This window comes from Dreissena polymorpha, unplaced genomic scaffold, assembly GCF_020536995.1.
Source record: "Dreissena polymorpha isolate Duluth1 unplaced genomic scaffold, UMN_Dpol_1.0 chrUn001, whole genome shotgun sequence".
NCBI lineage: Eukaryota > Metazoa > Mollusca > Bivalvia > Myida > Dreissenidae > Dreissena > Dreissena polymorpha.
Genome location: NW_026273315.1, coordinates 1,738,331 through 1,757,076, shown reverse-complemented (window position 1 = coordinate 1,757,076; position 18,746 = coordinate 1,738,331). Strand labels below are relative to the sequence as shown.

Sequence of the window (18,746 nt, the reverse complement as noted above, 5' to 3'; positions counted from 1 at the left end):
ATGGCCCTTTTTCCACTTAGAATATGCATATTATTGATAAATCTTTGTTAAAGTTTGCGTACCAACCCAAATATTTCCAATGTCCCTTGACATATTGCTTTCATATTAAAAAAGCTTCTTTACCAACATGACTCCTATCTATAAACAAGAGCAGACATCTCTATCAAGCATTTTGTAATAATTATGGCCCTTTTTTCCACTTAGAAAATACCTACTATTGATAGACATATGTTCAAGTTTGCGAATCAACCCAAATATTTTCAATGTCCCTTGACATATTGCTTTCATATTTTGCAAACTTCTTTACCAACATGACCCCAATCTATAAAGAAAAGCAGAAATCTCTATCAAGCATTTTGTAATAATTATGGCCTTTTTTCCACTTAGAATATGCATATTATTGATAGATCTATGTTCAAGTTTGCGAACCAACACAAATATTTTTAATGTCCCTTGACATATTGCTTTCATATTTTGAAAACTTCTTTACCAACATGACCGCAATCTATAAACAAGAGCAGACATCTCTCTCTATCAAGCATTTTGTAATAATTATGGCCCTTTTTCAACTTTGAATATATATAATATTGATAAATCTATGTTAAAGTTTGTGTACCACCCAAAATATGTTCAATATCCCTTGTTATATTGCTTTCATATTTTGCAAACTTCTTTACCAACATGACCCCAATCTATAAACAAGAGCAGACATCTCTATCAAGCATTTTGTAATAATGATGGCCCTTTTTCCACTTAACATAATGCTTTCTTATTTTGCAAACTTCTTTACCAACATGACCCCAATCTATAAACAAGAGCAGATATCTCTATCAAGCATTTAGTAATAATTATGGCCCTTTTTCCACTTAGAAAATGCATATTATTGATAAATCTATGTTACAGTTTGCGAACCAACCCAAATATTTTCAATGTCCCTTGATATATTGCTTTCATATTTTGCAAACTTCTTTACCAACATGACCCCAATCTATAAACAAGAGCAGACATCCCTATCAAGCATTTTGAAATGATGATGGCCCTTTTTTCACTTGACATATTGCTTTCATATGTTGCATGCTTCTTTACCAACATGACCCCAATTTATAAACAAGAGCAGACATCTCTATCAAGCATTTTGTAATAATTATGGCCCTTTTTCCACTTAGAATATGCATATTATTGATAAATCTATGTTTAAGTTTGTGTACCACCCCTAATATTTTCAATGTCCCTCGACATATTGCTTTCATACTTTGCATACTTCTTTACCAACATGATCCCAACCTATAAACAAGATCAGACAACTCTATCAAGAATTTTGTGATAATGATGGCCCTTTTTCCACTTAGAATATGCATATTATTGATAAATCTATGTTAAAGTTTGCGTACCACCCCAAATATTTTCAATGTCCCTTGACATATTGCTTTCATATATTGCATACTTGTTTACCAACATGACCCCAATCTATAAACAAGAGTATAAATCTCTATCAAGCAGTTTGTGATAATTATGGCCCTTTTTCCACTTATAATATCCATATTATTGATAAATCTATGATAAAGTTAACGTACCACCCCTTATATTGTCAATGTCCTTTGACATATCGCTTTCATATTTTGCAAACTTCTTTACCAACATGACCCCAATCTATAAACAAGAGCAGACATCTCTATCAAGCATTTTGTAATAATTATGGCCCTTTTTCCACTTAGAATATGCATATTATTGATAAATCTATGTTTAAGTTTGCGTACCAACCCAAATAGTTTCAATGTCCCTTGACATAATTGTAATAATGATGGCCTTTTCTATGCCCCCTTTCGAAGAAAAGGGGGCATATAGTGATCGGACTGTCCGTCTGTCTGTCTGTCTGTCTGTCCGTCTGTCTGTCTGTCTGTCTGTCTCTCTCTCTATCACACTTTGCGTTTAGGTTTCGAAAAATGCTCATAACTTATATGTCCCTTGAGATATAACCTTCATATTTGGTATGCATGTGTATATGGACAAGGCCTTTCCATACGCACACAATTTTTTACCCCTGTGACATTTTTTCGTACCCAATTTTTTATTCGTACCCATTTTTATCGTACCCAAATAGTTTTCCATACACTTATTTTTTCGTACCCTATTTTTTCGTACTCAAATTTGTTTTTGTACTCAAATTTTTTTTTCCTACCCACATTTTATGTTGTTCCCACATTTTTTGGCATATTTTTTTCGTACCCAAATATTATTTCGAACCCAATGTTTTTTCGCTCCATTTTTTTTTCGTACCCAATTTTTTTCGTACCATTTTTTTCATGCTCACATTTTTTTCGTACCCAATTTTTTCGTACCTAAATTTTTTTCGTACCCAATTTTTTTTAAAGAAATAAACGGATTTCAATTTGATTTTATCTCCCCACACATTTCATCCCGCGAAACCCTTACGGTGTCGGAAATCTAGTAATGTATACCATATAATTTCAGTTTTTTGACTGAAATATGTCTCCGACTGTCAAGGACGCACACGGACGGACAACCCAGGCATTAATACGGATGTTCCTAGACCCAATGCGGAAGCTACACGGACCATCCCGTGTTGGTCTCCTGGAGTCACAAGGACATCCCCGGACGTTCCAGGACTTACAAGGCGGCAATATGTTCACATGCCAGATCGTGGCCGGATATAATCCGTAATTATCCGGCATCTATATGGGACTGGGGCTTAATTCACGAACAAGAACGGTCCTAATTCTGAGACCAGTAGATATCCAGCATTTTCATGTAATGACTGAGACATATACAATAACCGTTTGGCAACGTTTAGACAAGTCACTTTCTATGCATTCAGTATCTTTAACACGAACTATTTTAATTTCAGGTTTTAATAAACAACTTCATTCTAAACTCGTTCAAAATGTTTCTAATTAACACATCCGCTTAATAAGGGTGACAAAATTGATGATCGTTTTGCGCGTTTACATAAGGAGTCAATGAAAATAAGTATATGTTAATCGTTCACGAAGTAAGTAAATATAAATATAAAAGGGACAAAAGCAGGTATGAGTTGTTGGAATTCCAAAACTATTGAAAGCAATAAATACGTTGATTGGAATTTATTATCTCAATAACATTGTTAAAACTAGTCGTGAATAATCATATTTAACAAATTATGTTGTATAAATCAACTAAAAAACAAGGATCTCCTTTTAAACGCTGCGGAATATCTGTCTCATTAGCGTTTGTAACCTGTTCAATTTTTAAAACACCGATCAATTTTGTATGGCTAAATAATTTAGAAATTCGATCACTTCGAACTTTGATAATAATTGGAATTCCAAATCAATATTGATTTGTTCTTTATAAATATCAAGTATGGGATTCCAACGTCGCAATTTGTCATAACTTAAAATATAAATGCGTTTTTTATATAAAAGACGCAGTCTTGGAACTTCAATTTAATAGACCCAACTGTCTGCAGTTCTACATCTTGAATCGTGTTCACTTTAAAATCTTTACTGAAGTGAATATTTAGTAATTGATGTGATCACACCAGGACAACTTTATTGAAGTAAGTGTGTTTGTTTGCTTTTCAATGTCGTAGAATTTTTATACGTTATGTTCAAATAGATCTTCTGCTTATATCATATATTGAAATTATGTAACATACTTTTGATTACTGCGCCTGAACTCTTTCAATCGATTGTTCTTATTAATTTCAATGATGCCTTAATATATATCCAACTATCTGACAATCGGCGCACTGATTGTTATCTCCGATTAATTCTTATGATTAAAATAATTAGTACAACAGTATATGAAACCAGCTTCTGACTACAAATAAAAACGTATATTTTTTCGTTGTTGCATTCGCAGACCGTAATGCACAATTCTGTTAGAGCCTTACCGAGGTTCGTAGGAGCGGGATGCCAGAGGGCGCTGAACAAGATTACAGAGCGGGCTGGACACTGTAAAAGGTACTTCATGCATTGTCTGAGTTTGGATTAGATAAAGTGAACATTTTCCTTCGAAAATGTATTGAATGTGAACATAATAAGCAAAGAATCAAACATATGTCTAACGATTGATCTTTACAACTTTTTAACTACTTAATACACCAATGATCATTATTGACAATTTGAAAGTCTTGAGTTGTAACTTCGTCGTCCATTACGGCACAAGGGTTATATATTTGCAAAACACTACATTGAACACGGTTATAGGTTTAGTTCACTGATTAGCCTGCCAGTTAAGGTAGAAGCGGTTGCAGAGCGCACCTGTCAAACGTACGGACAAGGAGTGAAATGGCACGAGCTACAGCGCCACGTGTTGTACATGGATTCCAAAGCCGGATATATCCATAGATGGAACGCAGAGACAAGTGAAAGCGACAAGCACATGTTCCGTACGTTCACATTTATTTTAAGTAATCAACTTCCTTCAAACCATATGCATACATAGGCAATCATCATATCGTATAACCCGGTTTATTTTCAACTGAATATTCCAGGCGGGAATTTCCATCATTCCTATCAGTATCTACATCGTTATCATCAAAACCACCGTTAGCCATCACAGCATTTTTACCATTGCCATTATCATCATCATTATTATACTAAGTGTCCAGCTCATTAATAATAATCTCTGCCTCTTAGCTCCTTTTTTTAACATACGACCTTCATTAAAATAAAAATAAAAATCTTAACATCAGTTGTTTGTATGTTATTAAATGTGCACGTTTTATGTTTTACTTATTATCTAATTGTATACATAGCTGTTTATAATCTACTCCGCTGTATTTTGATAAATTTAATTAACATTAATTGTACAGTAACTAAATTCACTTAATTCTATTCGATTCCTCGTAGTTTTAAGGGAAATATTATTGATTAAAAATTGTTAATTCACTATTTCAGTTTAAAATGCTGGTGCACAAAATATATATCACTGTTTCTTTTCTTTGTTCCTTAATTAATGTAGTAAATGAAACGTACGTCATTTATGTCGACTTCCTTATTTGGAAAATGACGTCATTATTTTGAAGTGGTAGGGTTACTATTCTCTGAAATTTTCACTTTATAATGGAGAGCATACTATAAATAGAGAATTTGCTGGTTTCAGTTGAAAATCATTTTTAAAAATCAACAATCTACCTCAGCCAACAACTATCTTCCATATATCGTATTTTTAAATAATAAAGTCATCATAGGAAATTCCCTTCCTAATATTACTGAGCTAAATGCATAGACAAGTCATAAACCGTGACGTATTGGATTTACATTTATTATCACTTCCGTAATTTTACCTTTTCATTTATTCATACAATTTTTTCCATAAGAGTGAAGGTAATCAATATCCATTTAGAATAAAAACACAATAACACAACCTTGTGGCGATATCGGCATTTTAATTATTCGCTGTCAGAAGAATACGAAATTTAAACCTATTGACACTAAACATACAACCAACAAAGCATAGCTTCCCGAGAGTCACAAACTTTATGAGATCTTGTCATGTCTCAATTTGATGTAGGTAAGATAAAATTACATTACTTGTAAAGACGGTTCAGATCCGTTGTGTATAAAATTGCGTCTCTTTGAAAGGAATATCCATTAATCGACGCAATAGAAAAATAATATATATATATATATATATATATATATATATATAGAGAGAGAGAGAGAGAGAGAGAGAGAGAGAGAGAGAGAGAGAGGATAAAATTAGGAGCAAATAGCATATATACATATAGAAAAATATATTATATATACATACAGAAGAAAAGTAAATGCAAGAATAACCGATTGCTTAATTGTGTAGCCTTCTGCAATATTCGTGTAAATGTATACAGTTATTTTCACGAATATATATGTATGTATACATTTACAAGAATATATTGTATACAGATATAGACGAAATGTTATATCCACTGTTGGCACTCATCTGCTCAAAAGGCAACCAGATTAATCACTAGGTTATTCTTGTATCAAATGTTAACAAATTTTAAACTTTTTTTTTCATTTTAGCATGAATGTAAAGGCAGAAAATATGGCACGAAGCGACTCGAGAAGGTATCTCGTTTCGTATCTCGCCGATATTGTGTAAACGTTGCTGTTGCTTGGCAAGGTTAAAGAGTTGAATGATTTATCATACTTATTTTAGCATTCACTAGATGTTTGTAATAATAAATACACGCACATACGAGGTGTATTCGAAAATAACAAAGTATACGGTTAAGGGAAACTTAGTTCGTGCAATTGAGATTTCTAAAAATAGACTTTACGGAGGATACTAGAGAAAGCACATTGTGTACACATCGGTCTTACTGACAATAACGTAGTGACGTCACCATCTATGTATAGAATGGAGAAAGCATATATATAGATTCTAGCAACTCTACTATACTCATTAGAAAATGACTCGACAGTTCACCACTGAATCCATAGCCGACTTGTTATATTTATCATAAAATAATGTGTGCATTTGATGATAAAACACTTAATATTTTTTATCCTTTTGAATACGTATTGTGGGCAGATTTGTGTACAGATGGTAAAAGCGCTGTCTGATAACTCCCCTAGTCGTAAATTCGATCCTCTACGTGTCGTGTATCCTAAAGTGGATATTTCTACCCCGATATGGTTATTTTCATAACTCTATTCCAATAAGCTCTTCTATACACATCATTATTCATGTAGAAAATTATGTTAAGGACATTGTCACCATTTGAAGCCTGTATATTTTCAAACGCTAGTCGTATTTTTCTTGGTTCTAACACTATTCTTTATTCTTAAATCTAAGAACTGGTTGGTGAATTCGGGCCCAAGGCACTATCGTTGTCGTTGTCTGGATATATTCTCACTCTCAAAGGGACAGTTCGAATGATTAATATTTGATTTTTTAACTTGCGTTGATAGAAACGAAAACGGGTCTGTATCCGACGAGTCGGTAAATAGATGAATAAATTGTGCGATCCCCTTGCAATACAATTGAAAGGCTTGTCTGCTTACTCTAACGCGCTTGTTGTTTGATGCTATTACTAATATTAAACTGTATGCAATGTAGTTCATTCGCCATTTTCTATTGTTAATGAAGCATGTTTCTGTACCTTATGATGCATATTAAAGGGATCTTTTCACGGTTTGGTAAATTGACAAAATTGAAAAAAGTTGTTTCAGATTCGCAAATTTTCGTTTTAATTATGATATTTGTGAGGAAACAGTATTACTGAACATTTACCATAGTCCAATATAGCCATTATATGTATCTTTTGACGATTTGAAAACCTAAAATTTATAAAGCGTTGCAACACGAAACGATTGAATAATTTGGAGAGTTCTGTTGTTGTCGTTTAAATTTACGAAACTACAAAGATTACTTATCTAAGGTATAAAATACTCAAACTGTGTATACCCGGCGGAATAACCGAGAGCGCTAATGCGTTTTAACTTCAGACTAACTCCAGGACTCCGGGGGTCACTGGTTCGAGCCCTGGTACCGGATACTTTTTTTCCTTTTTTTAATTTTATTCTTGATTTTTTACTGGAGCTTTTAAGATCCAATGTTTACATTTATCAATATAAAGCATTTAATGACAAACTTCAAAATATGCTAAAATCTGTGAAAAGGCCCCTTTAAAAGCGTTACCACTTCGATAATTCTTCCTCTTACGTAGCATAAATCAAAAGAATGGCTGTGTGAAATTAGTTTTGAAAATATTGTAAAAAATGTGAATCAATAAACAACATGGAAATATAATATTGATTTGACAAATTCAGTCACCTTATTAAATAATTAAAATTCAAGAAACATGTAGGAATGTTCTCTGCCTGTCAATATAATTCGTGTTCAGCTTTTGATTTACTTTCTCGTAACTTACAAAAAAAAGAAGTTATTCCCAATCATACAGGTTCAAGATTTAAAGGACGATTTGCGTCCGCGATCTGTCTAAAACTTATCATAACCCTAATTTTGTAGACGACCATACGACAATGTTTCTGCCTGTTGATAAAGACAAGTACATGGTCAGCATCGGCCCGCGGCTGTGCAAGTTCGAGTGGATGGGGCGAAGAATCACTCCACTGGTAACTGTGGACGACACCAAGCGGATCCGACTGAGCGACGGAAGTTGCGACGCGTTGGGAAGAGTGTGGTTTGGTGAGAAAGCATGACCGTAAAATGAATTTAACGCATTTATATAATGATTCTGTAAAACGGGTGTTGTTTTGTTTCTTTTAGGAGAATATCTTTTGAAATTGGATACATATCTGAAGATTTTAAAATAAATAATTTCACAATATCAACAACAGCAATATCTACAACAATTGGTTATGATACTGATTTAATAAATAACAGTCCACTACAACATACTTCATTTGAGCTGTAACATTTAAAACAGGGTTATAGTTTTGCATGATTCAATTCGAACAATAACGTTTTTAATATCGAAGGAACCAGCCACGTTGCGTATGCTGCAGCCGACGCTCCGACAAAAGGCGCTCTTTTATGTTTGGAACCAGACGGCGCGCTCCGCAAGCACGCTGATGGCGTTAACGTTTCCGGACGCGTAGCTTGGTCTTTGGATCGCAAGACTATGTTCTACGTTGACCCTGTCGCTCGCCAGATCGCGGCATACGACTTTGACATCGACTTGGGAAAAATTTGTGAGTAAACTTTTTGAAGTTCTATTAACAAAGAAGCCGGTGAATGCAAAACTATATCAAGTGTTGTTTTAATATTAACGCCAATTTGATGTGTCAAAAGCGTAATATACCATACATGCTGCCGAAGTTGTGTTGTTGTTCAAAATAAAAAAAAATTGCAAAGAAAAATCAATGCAAAGGTGTTGATAACAGACTATCAATGAGCAAGTGTTCCAACCATAAATAAAGAAATAAACACCATCAGAGCAAGAAAGAAAGCAGCGAAATGTCCGTTATTGATGGCCTAAGAGCGAAGCAACAAAGCTCACAAACTTACAACATACCCAAACAATGCATATCATTGGACAGCCAACGTTGAATGTAATGCAATAATGATTTATAAAGGCACACGAGCGCGCAAACTAAATTTAACATATTACCATTGCAATTTAATCAAAATCAATCCATTTCTATCAGGTCATCGACGTGTGTTGGTGGATCTAGCCGGCAAAAACAGCCTGTCTCGGTGGGGCTACCCGACGGATATTGCCGTTGACTCTGACTGCAATCTATGGGTGACCTGCTGCATGACAGGCCGGATCGTCAAATTCGACCCCTCCACGGGTAATTGTAGACGTTTAGATAAGTTATCAATTAAATGCATACACAAAACGAATTGATATCCATGAAACTAATTATAACGTAATAGAGCTGTTTTGTACATGTTATTAGAGACTTTGATGACGACATAATAAATTAGCGGTGAGTCTTAAACGAAGATCGTCATGTTTTGCTTGCGGATAAAGGTGGTTAAAACATTAAAAATACTGCAAGGTGTATTTTCCAGATTTTTTTCTTTTGTTGATTGCTGCTGATTAATGTTCACTCTTGTTCTGCTTCACAGGGACAGAACTGAATTCCGTGAGCATTCCGTCACTGCGTCCCACTTCCCTCTGTTTTGGAGGCGACCATATGGATGAGATATTCGTCACCACATCGCGCCTGGGGGCCTCAGATAAGGAACTAGAGCAATTTCCTCTGTCTGGTTCCCTGTTTCGGGTGACTGGTCATGGAGCGCGCGGTCTCTTGGAAAACCGGGCGCCGTCATTTTAATCAGTGTTTTTACTCTGAACACTTGAACATATTAATAATAAGGGTCAAGCTGCGGTTATAATGGATTCAATGATAGTAGCATTGTTTTTTCATAATGCTAAATTGGATGTTGTAACTCATCGAACAGTGGAAATCAAAATTTCGCTTTTGTTGTTTCTAATATCATCGTTCAAGACTGTACATTAACGTATGTTACTTTATGTCCCTCTATACATTTTAACCCCTACAAGGAGACCATACATAAAATGTACACACAGTTAATCCAGAAGCACAAGAAGGATACATGTTCTGTATCATATAAATAAGACGTAGCTCGTAACTGACTGCTGTTACACTCTGAATGTTAAAGTTTGTTGTTGGGTTGACAACTGTTTAAAGTGGAAAAATATTCAATCCATCCATATGTGTACATTTTAATGCATTATTATGCGGGAAAATAATTGCATCTTTATATAAGTATATGATTATGTACACAATGTTTAGCACTTAAGAGAATGAAAAATGTATAACAAGCCTTCTTTCTAACAGAAATAAATGCATTTCAAGAACATGTAAAACTGATATTTCCATTTTCTGTCTTTGTCACGATACTCTTTTAAAAAAAAGTAAATTTGGTAATCGATGTGATAAAACTAAAATAAAAAATATTTACATCAACATATATTACTACAGAAAAGCAAGGCTTTGATAGTATTGCAAGCGAAACAGAAGTCACCTACCGGTGTAAACCCAAATCACTTAAAGATCGTCCACTTTTCATAATGCCTGTTATATATGTTCACTTGGCATATATTATAAAAAAAATCAAACGTCTATTTGTCTCAGAATTTTAAAGATTTGTTTAACATCCATTTGATGTTTGACCTCTGAAAACATTGTGTACATGAACCTAATGTTGCTATTTATATGTAAAATAAGTTCATTGTTATGTTTTATGTTCATTTCGAAAATGCCATTTTGTGCAATTTAATTTGGAAAAACAGTCACCGCACTATTTTATACATTTTACGACTGCAGAAATAAAATGGCATGCATAATCCTTACGTCACCTTTAAAGCGATATTATACGATTTTATATATGTGTTAAATTGTTATATATTCATAACATATGTTACAATTACACAAAATAGGCAAGAATAACTATACATTGAAGACGAATTTCATAAAATGCAGCAAAGACAAATTAGCGCCCCGAGCCGATTGTGACGAAGATATTTCGTACATATTTTCCTACAATATCCAAAACATTCGTCTTTTTAGTGAGTGCTTGTATGTCATATGAATAGATATCGTTGCAGGAATTTAAAATGAACCGTTAAACTAAATTGAGATTCACATTGTACATGCATGATTCAAATGCTGGCGAATTCGACTGTAGACATTTCCGATTTCAAAATTAAATATCTGGCTTATTTCGCATTTTTCGACACATGTTCTTCTTAAATCTTATTTTATTTTTATTGAAATATATGAATTATCAGTTTTTTACACATTTTATATAAATTAATAAATATTTGAAAAAATCGTATAATCTCGCTTTAATACATGTATGTTAACCACGTTTAGCGATCGAAATATATGTACTTTTCTAACTATTTATAGTTTATATAGACGGACGGACGGATGAGCAGGTGGAAAGATTTACTTAGAGACAAATGGCAATCATATAGAACAATGCGTAAACAACTTTCACGTTATATGAATGTTTTCCGTTTTGTTTTTAATTTACGTTGTCTTCTTTTATTAGTAAAAGTGACCTTTAATATGACATCTCGTTAAAAACGTGAGTTTTTGCTAAATATTCGAGTTGCCCTTTGTCAATTAATGGCCTTTCCATTCAAAATGTCGTAAATAAATAATGATTTCTTAAAAATGTATGTTACTTTAAAATATTGATATTTGATGTGACTAAAATTTAATCGGATTTTATAACGAGTTCTTCAACGCATTTTATTTTATATAAGCATTAACGACTTCCGTGTATGGTTATTCTATTACTGATCTAGTTTTTTTAAACATATGAACATAGGCTGATGAGAAGTATTTTTCAACCCGAATGCTCATTGCGATGTAGTTTACAATATAACAAATTGTAGTCCAGTCATATTTTGTGCATTTGTTGGCCAATATTCGTGACTATTTAAGGTAAAATGGCCGACATAGATTATAATGGAAATATGACGAATCCAATTTTCTCCAAAACGTGATAAATGCGGCCATTAATTTCACACAAATGCAAACAATGTGGTTCTCTACAAAAATTATTCAAAGTATTCTCTATTCTCAAAATAGTCGCACAAGCTAAAGTAGAATGTTCGCCAAGTTTTGTTTATTTGACTAATTTTCTTTAGCTCTTGACTTTTATTTATGATAATTTATACACGTGTATACAAATGTTCATCGGAGCGTATTATAGGAACCATGTGTGCATGGTTCTGCTGCACTGCAAAAGATTGCCGCCATAGCTAAAGATTAATCCATGTTACATCCTTTTCTTGTACCAAACAAGATCACACATTGTTTATTCACACAATGCTTCATCACACATTGTAAGTTCTTGAAATCTGCTGAACTAACCATAAATCCTTTTTGGATTGCATTTTAAACCAACCTGCTTGTTAAGATTAGATCTCCACAATTGAGGCTTTTTTGGGTTTAATTTGGCTTACTGCTGTTATATCAAGTTGAGTTGTGTCCCTGCATAATCTTTATCACCCAAGCGCCAACCCTGCAACATTTTTTGTGCGATCTTAGATATATGTTTCCATACATACTTCTTTTTTATTCGAAGTGGTTAATAATATTACAATTTTCTCGGTGGTCTCAGTCAACTTATCATTGGACTAAACATGGATATCATATTACTAAACATAGACATTAAAGAATAAAACAAGGACAACATAAGACTAAAATGGGTACATAGGAGAAAACATGGTCATCATAGAAGTAAACATGGCCAACATAGAACTTAACAACCCCATCAAAAGACTTAACATGGTAATTATAAGACTAAACATAGTCATAAAGGACTGAAAATGGACACCATAAGGTAAACATGTACATAATTTGACTAAACATGGGCTTCATATAACTACACATTGAAATCAAAGGCCTTAACATAAATATCATAGAATTTAACATGGACATTTTATAATTAACACTTGGAAATCAGATCAGAACACGTGTAATCATCAATATAGTTTATTTGACCAATGCATACTTACATGAGTAACGATTTATAATTTATTATTTTAACAGAGTTGGTTAGATTTAAGTTATGGCTTTGTAATTTCGATTCTCATTCTACATGTGTGTGTATTTGCATGTTGTATACAGTTTAAAACAAATATTCATTGAAAATGCAAATACATATGTCAGTTGTAGAAACATCCTTATTCCACGGTGAAACAGATGTAAACTGTGCATGTTTTTTAATCGTTAGCACAACAAAGTAACATGTTTCCAAAAGACCTCCAGATATCTTATTAAGGCATTTGACTAATAGTTTTTAAGTGTGAAGTCACAGTCTTTTTTAAAGATTTTGTGTGTACTTCATTTGGATCATGTTAAACAAATACTCGGAGTAGCGGTCTTAGTTCTTGAGGCACAGAACAAAAATAGACATTTGCAATGCGTTTGGATCAAGTTCTTTAGATGATTAAATCGTTTCTTCTTTGAGACACGTAAAACGTTATGTCATTATGAAGTATTCTTTATAGCCGCTAATAATAAGCTATTTACCATTTATTTTCAGACGCATGTGTACAGAACTACCCACTGGTACTCATTTAAACATACAGCGATATCGATAGCGTCAACGTAACTGAGGTACAAGTATGGTAAGACTACAAATGATAAAAGATGAAAACATAACAGTAAGGCTTCATCTTTGTGTGATTTAATTTCGAAAACGCTTGGTTTAACTGTTAACCCTTTTCATTACTGCCGGGAATGGAAACCGTACTTTGTAAGTGAGGATTGTAAAAGAAGCATTTTGAACGCGTAAACAATCATTTATATTTCGACCTCCGTATTTTGCTTCATCACCAGGCTCAGGATATAAACGACACCTGTATAAGTCTACATACGATTTGACATATTTTCGCAAAGATATGTGAAGTCTTCATTGGTCCTCATTCATAAGCATCAGTTATACTAATAATGCAGTGCTTCGATTGCATACGATATTTTAAGTCTATGTTTTAATTATTTGTAAAAAATTAACACCGTGAAACGTGTGCGTATCGCGAAAAATTGCCCTGTTATACTTGTTAAACGTCGCACATATTGTTGAATCATCGCATGCTCATGGTAAATCGTCGCATTTTCGTCGTCAAACGTCGCATGTCAAATCGTTGCATGTCAATGACCAAGAATCTAATTTTCATGGTCGTTAGTCGCATTGTCGATGTCAATTTGCATATTCAATTGCGTATTTTTATATATTGCCAGAACAGATGTGTAAACAAGTAGACATGAGTGTGAACATGAGCGTAGAGAAAAATCCAAGTTTAATACAACATTAAGTGTGTACAATAAGTGTAAGGGAAAATCGCCTATTTAAAGTCTGGTTTGGTTAAGAGCCTTTGATTTATTAATGTGCAGACAAATAAGATTTTAAAGAACATAAGAGAGTCTTGAGCAATTATTCTACTCTTTTACAAACATTTTTTTACAAGTCGTTCAATTCAATATTTACGTGAATAAAATCTTTAAGCTTCCAGAAATGTCATTTAATATGAATAAAACATTGCAATCAAATACATACAAATCTGTAAATTCTAAATATGACTTAGATAACGCAAAAGTGTGAATCGTAGAACTATAGAAGTAGCAATGTATTGATTGCTTAAACCGGCTTAAACGCATTAGTTTAGGTAACTAGTGCACAAAACTTAGTCAGTCATACATACAAGTTGACTCAAATGGTACAATTGGTGACTATAATAGTACGTATCGCTTTACATTTGCACAAAAGTTATAAGCGTACCTTTGATAAACATAGTGAGGTGATTTGATATTACAAATTAAATACATTACTTCTTATTTTTTCATATATTGTTGCTTATTTACTTCGGACAACATGCGAAATATTAGCATTTAAAGATACATTGGATGTGGAGATTTCATAAGATATGCATTTATAATTCATACAAAATAAGAATAAAACGAAATGGTAACCAACTAATTAAACATCTGCAAACAGGGATCATTACTAAGCAGACTAATTGAGTGTATATCTTAGTGGGAAATCATATTTCATTATCCACATTTCATACCGAAAGTGTTCATTCAAGTATGGTGGAAACGGGCACATACAACAACTGCATAACGCCAACACAGAAATGTGTTACAATTCATACTCAATTTTCGACCGGAGCACTTGACAAGCGAAACGGAGCATTAAAAAAGCCAAACTGAATGGCAAAGGAGATTGAGTGCGACAACGAAGATGAAAACAATGAGTTAGAAAGCCCTAACACGGACCTGAAGACACTACAAGAGGCTTGGCTTGCTTTTTTGACAGCTATAAGTGACAGCTATAAGGTACGTGGATGACAATCGTCTTGAACATTCTAGTGTGCTCCCAAAGCCAACGCTTTTGTCGAGTATAATATTTCAGCAGGTAATGGTTGACATGTACGGAAATACGGAGTACTCAAATACAAAAGCATATACTGTCTCAAAGAAGAAATTAAGCAATTTGCCAAATGCATCCATACATGCTGCGCAAATGCTGGTTAATGCTGTGGAAAAAATACAACACGAAAGAGAAAAAGAAAAGGAACAAGAATCGGGAAAAATTAAAGAAAGAGATGTTGATGATGATGCGCACAATACAAATAATGTTGCAAAAGAAACTGCAAAGCGATGCTGGAAAATATTAAAACGACACATCGATAAATTGACGAATGAGAAAAGCATAGAATCATTGACAGTGAACGTGGCAGTGTTACAAAACAGCGTCACATTGATGTCCAGCGGCTACCGCGCGCGTCAAGATTTATATGAGCGTTACGGATTCGTCCCGACGACTTTACCCGACGGGCGTGTCGTCTGTGAGAACCGGATGCTCAGTGACCGTTCGCGTTTGCAGATGTTCGGACGGGAGGAGACGCAAAAGTATAAAACCGCCCAAAAAGCGCCATGCCGTCGTCAATACGAACAAATGAATGGGTTGTGCAAAGGTATATGAGCAATGACACAATCTTTCAAAGTGCATCAACCAGAAAAGTAAGACCGTCGACAGCGCATTAATATATATTGGCATATTTGACCGACCATCAAACACTGAATTAATGATGTTTCACTCCTCTAGTCACTGGAAGGAACATCTTAAATATTAAATGTTAATGCTCAGCATATGATTTTTAATCAAACTTGTATTTTTGTATAACTGTATCAGTTGATAGAACATGGTTGAATGCCTTCTGCATGATGTTTTTGTTAAAGGTACATTATTTTGGTATGTATACTGGTATGTATACATAACTGAGGTGGGCTAGTCTATAGAAAAGCCTCCCTATAGTATTGGGTATAGAAACTGACCTTATATCGGTATCAAAGTCTCGTTTCCGACTTTATGTTTCGTTTAAGTTTAATGCAACGTTTTTTTACTTGGTTCATATTGATATTGTAGGGAATGGTTGGAAATGCAATGATGGTTTCAATCGTGCGTGCAATATTGACCCTTGATACACACTACAGTTACCTGAGAATGCATTAGAAACGCATTACCCGTGGTAAATTGTATCTCGTCACAGATTTATTGATGTATGCGTAATCTTGACAAATCTTTGCTATATTGTACTTATTGTTCCCGCTATTTTTTAGTGTTATTTTTGTCTACGCTGTATGTCAATGTGATATAAAATAAACATTCCAAGCGGATTTCAGTGAGTGACTTAATCATATCTGCATTGTGACATTTCTACCAATCTCAGTTTTGTAATTGGTTTTAAGTGATTTGTATCAAGTTCAAATATGTATCTTTTCTTTCAATCGATACATAATGCGCTGGAAACAGTAATGCTATTCATGGCCTTTAAGATTCAAAGAGTTATTGTCTGTATTAAATAACGTATCATTTACACTGAGTCGATTTTTTAGAGTGTTAATAATTAGTATTGCTATTGTTTGCTGTTAGTCAGGTACACTTAATAGCGTCCTGCAGTTATTAATATGTGGCTTCAATTAAGCTTGCCCTATATGGCCATTACATATCAAATTCAACCTTCCACTGATTGTTACAAGTTTAATTATCCGGCGTGTAAACCACGGTTTATGATTGTCATTATTGAATTTAGCAAATTATAACTACTCCTTTTTTTAAAGTTTCATATTACGACATGAAGTTCGCGTGACGTCGACGTCATCGCTTAAAGTAGGTTTGGCTATAATTTAAATTTAAACAAAGTCTGAATCTGCATGCAACCATTACGACTAAAGCTAGCAGGATGAAGTAATTTCTATGACCATTAAGTTATTAAGGCAGTTTTCAGTCTCCGTTTTAGGTGTATGCTCGGTCTACTAGCTTATACCAAGACGTCAGTCCGGCATTTGAATGTGCACATTGCACTGGTTAATGAGCTAACCACATGACGTCACATAGGCATGGGTTAATATTACTGGTTAACTAGCTAACCACATGACGTCACATGGGTATGTGCACGCATCACTGGTAAACTAGCTTACGCAATGACATCAGTGTTTATAGCTTGTTAACTAGCCTTCATCATGACGTCACATAACACTTGTAAACTAGCTAACACAATGACGTAAAATAACACTGGATAACTGGCTAACACTACGATGTCAGTTATCTTCAAATCTCCCCATCTTTAGTCAAATATAAATAATAATAATTGATTGTTTTAACAATTATCAAAATTATAGCGATAAGACTTTGATGCTAAGAATTGCAGTGTCCTTTCCAATTTTTTATTTTGCTAAAAAAATAATTAAAACAGGGCTTATTAACCTGATAATAAGCTAGAAAAAAAGGAGCAAGTATTTAATAAGCAAAGAAAAACAATGCAGTACTAATCGTAGTGTACATACCATCAGCATGCACCGTCGGCGTTGTCAACACATTTTACATAATGTGGCAATTTTTAAACCGACACCGTCATTGCGTGCTTATATCCTGTTCATTTTCTATGGTAGTTCTTTTAGGTAAATAATAATCGTCCAGAGTTGTGGTTGCGACCAACTAATAATTACAATACTTCATCTTGAAAATGATCGATTTTAGTGTTTTTTATCAATTTATATTTACGTTACAAGTGTATTATTTGGATCGAAGCCTACTTACTATTCTGAGTACTAGTCTGTAATTGTCAGCAGTATGACCTACGGCAATTGTAACCACAATTCAAAATCGCATAGGCGGTATAAAGTTTGCACTTCATAACTAAACATAGTTGATCCATGGTCTAGTAGTGAGCACAGGCGCCATAACTTATGGGTCGCAAGGCTCGATCCCCAGCTCAACCCTAACCTACTAATTTTTTTACATCAGACGTTAAACCGAGCTGCAATGTACTTAGTGATTCAAATCTGTAATGGCTATATGGGAAAATCCCGACATATTCTATAAAGTTCAACAAGAAACACAAAACAATTTGATCTCATCTCGATCCGTCGAGTAAACATCGCCATAATAATTCACTATCGTACTGAAAATGATTTTTTTTTTTTTTTAAAAAGGGGCCTCAAGAGCACTGATACTAGAAATGCTTTTCTTATGTCACAAGCCTTGCTCAAACGAACTCCCTACCGCGCTCTGGAAAACCTTTTCGTGTGCGTAGAGTGTCGTTCTAGAATAGTCCCTGCAGTCATCGCAGTCTTATTATGGACAAACCTTTGGATTTCCGTTCAGTATATACTTCTTGTAAACGAAAAAAATGTCCATAAACAAGTAAAATGTCGGCACACAGGCTAATTTCGGACGAGTCTTTTTGCACAGGAATTAAGCCCAGTTTTCCAAGATTACACCAGCGTTTGTTT

At 34.1% G+C, this 18,746-nt stretch overlaps 1 protein-coding gene across 4 annotated transcripts in view; it reads left to right on the top strand.

Annotated features, from left to right (window-relative positions):
- Positions 1-11,661, top strand: part of LOC127863118 (regucalcin-like) — a 97,409-nt gene extending 85,748 nt beyond the window's left edge. Inside the window, exons 1-7 of one of the 4 annotated variants that reach the window (XM_052402483.1) lie at positions 3,411-3,556; positions 3,862-3,962; positions 4,209-4,390; positions 7,960-8,139; positions 8,433-8,645; positions 9,102-9,248; positions 9,529-11,661. In XM_052402483.1, the coding sequence (XP_052258443.1) occupies positions 3,868-3,962; positions 4,209-4,390; positions 7,960-8,139; positions 8,433-8,645; positions 9,102-9,248; positions 9,529-9,737 (1,026 nt within the window). In that variant the 5' untranslated portion in view covers positions 3,411-3,556; positions 3,862-3,867 and the 3' untranslated portion in view covers positions 9,738-11,661. Of the gene's footprint in view, positions 1-3,410; positions 3,557-3,861; positions 3,963-4,208; positions 4,391-7,959; positions 8,140-8,432; positions 8,646-9,101; positions 9,249-9,528 lie in introns of those variants that run through there. The other 3 variants (XM_052402485.1, XM_052402487.1, XM_052402486.1) reach the window with 3 other exon arrangements.
- The last annotated feature ends 7,085 nt before the right edge of the window (positions 11,662-18,746 follow it).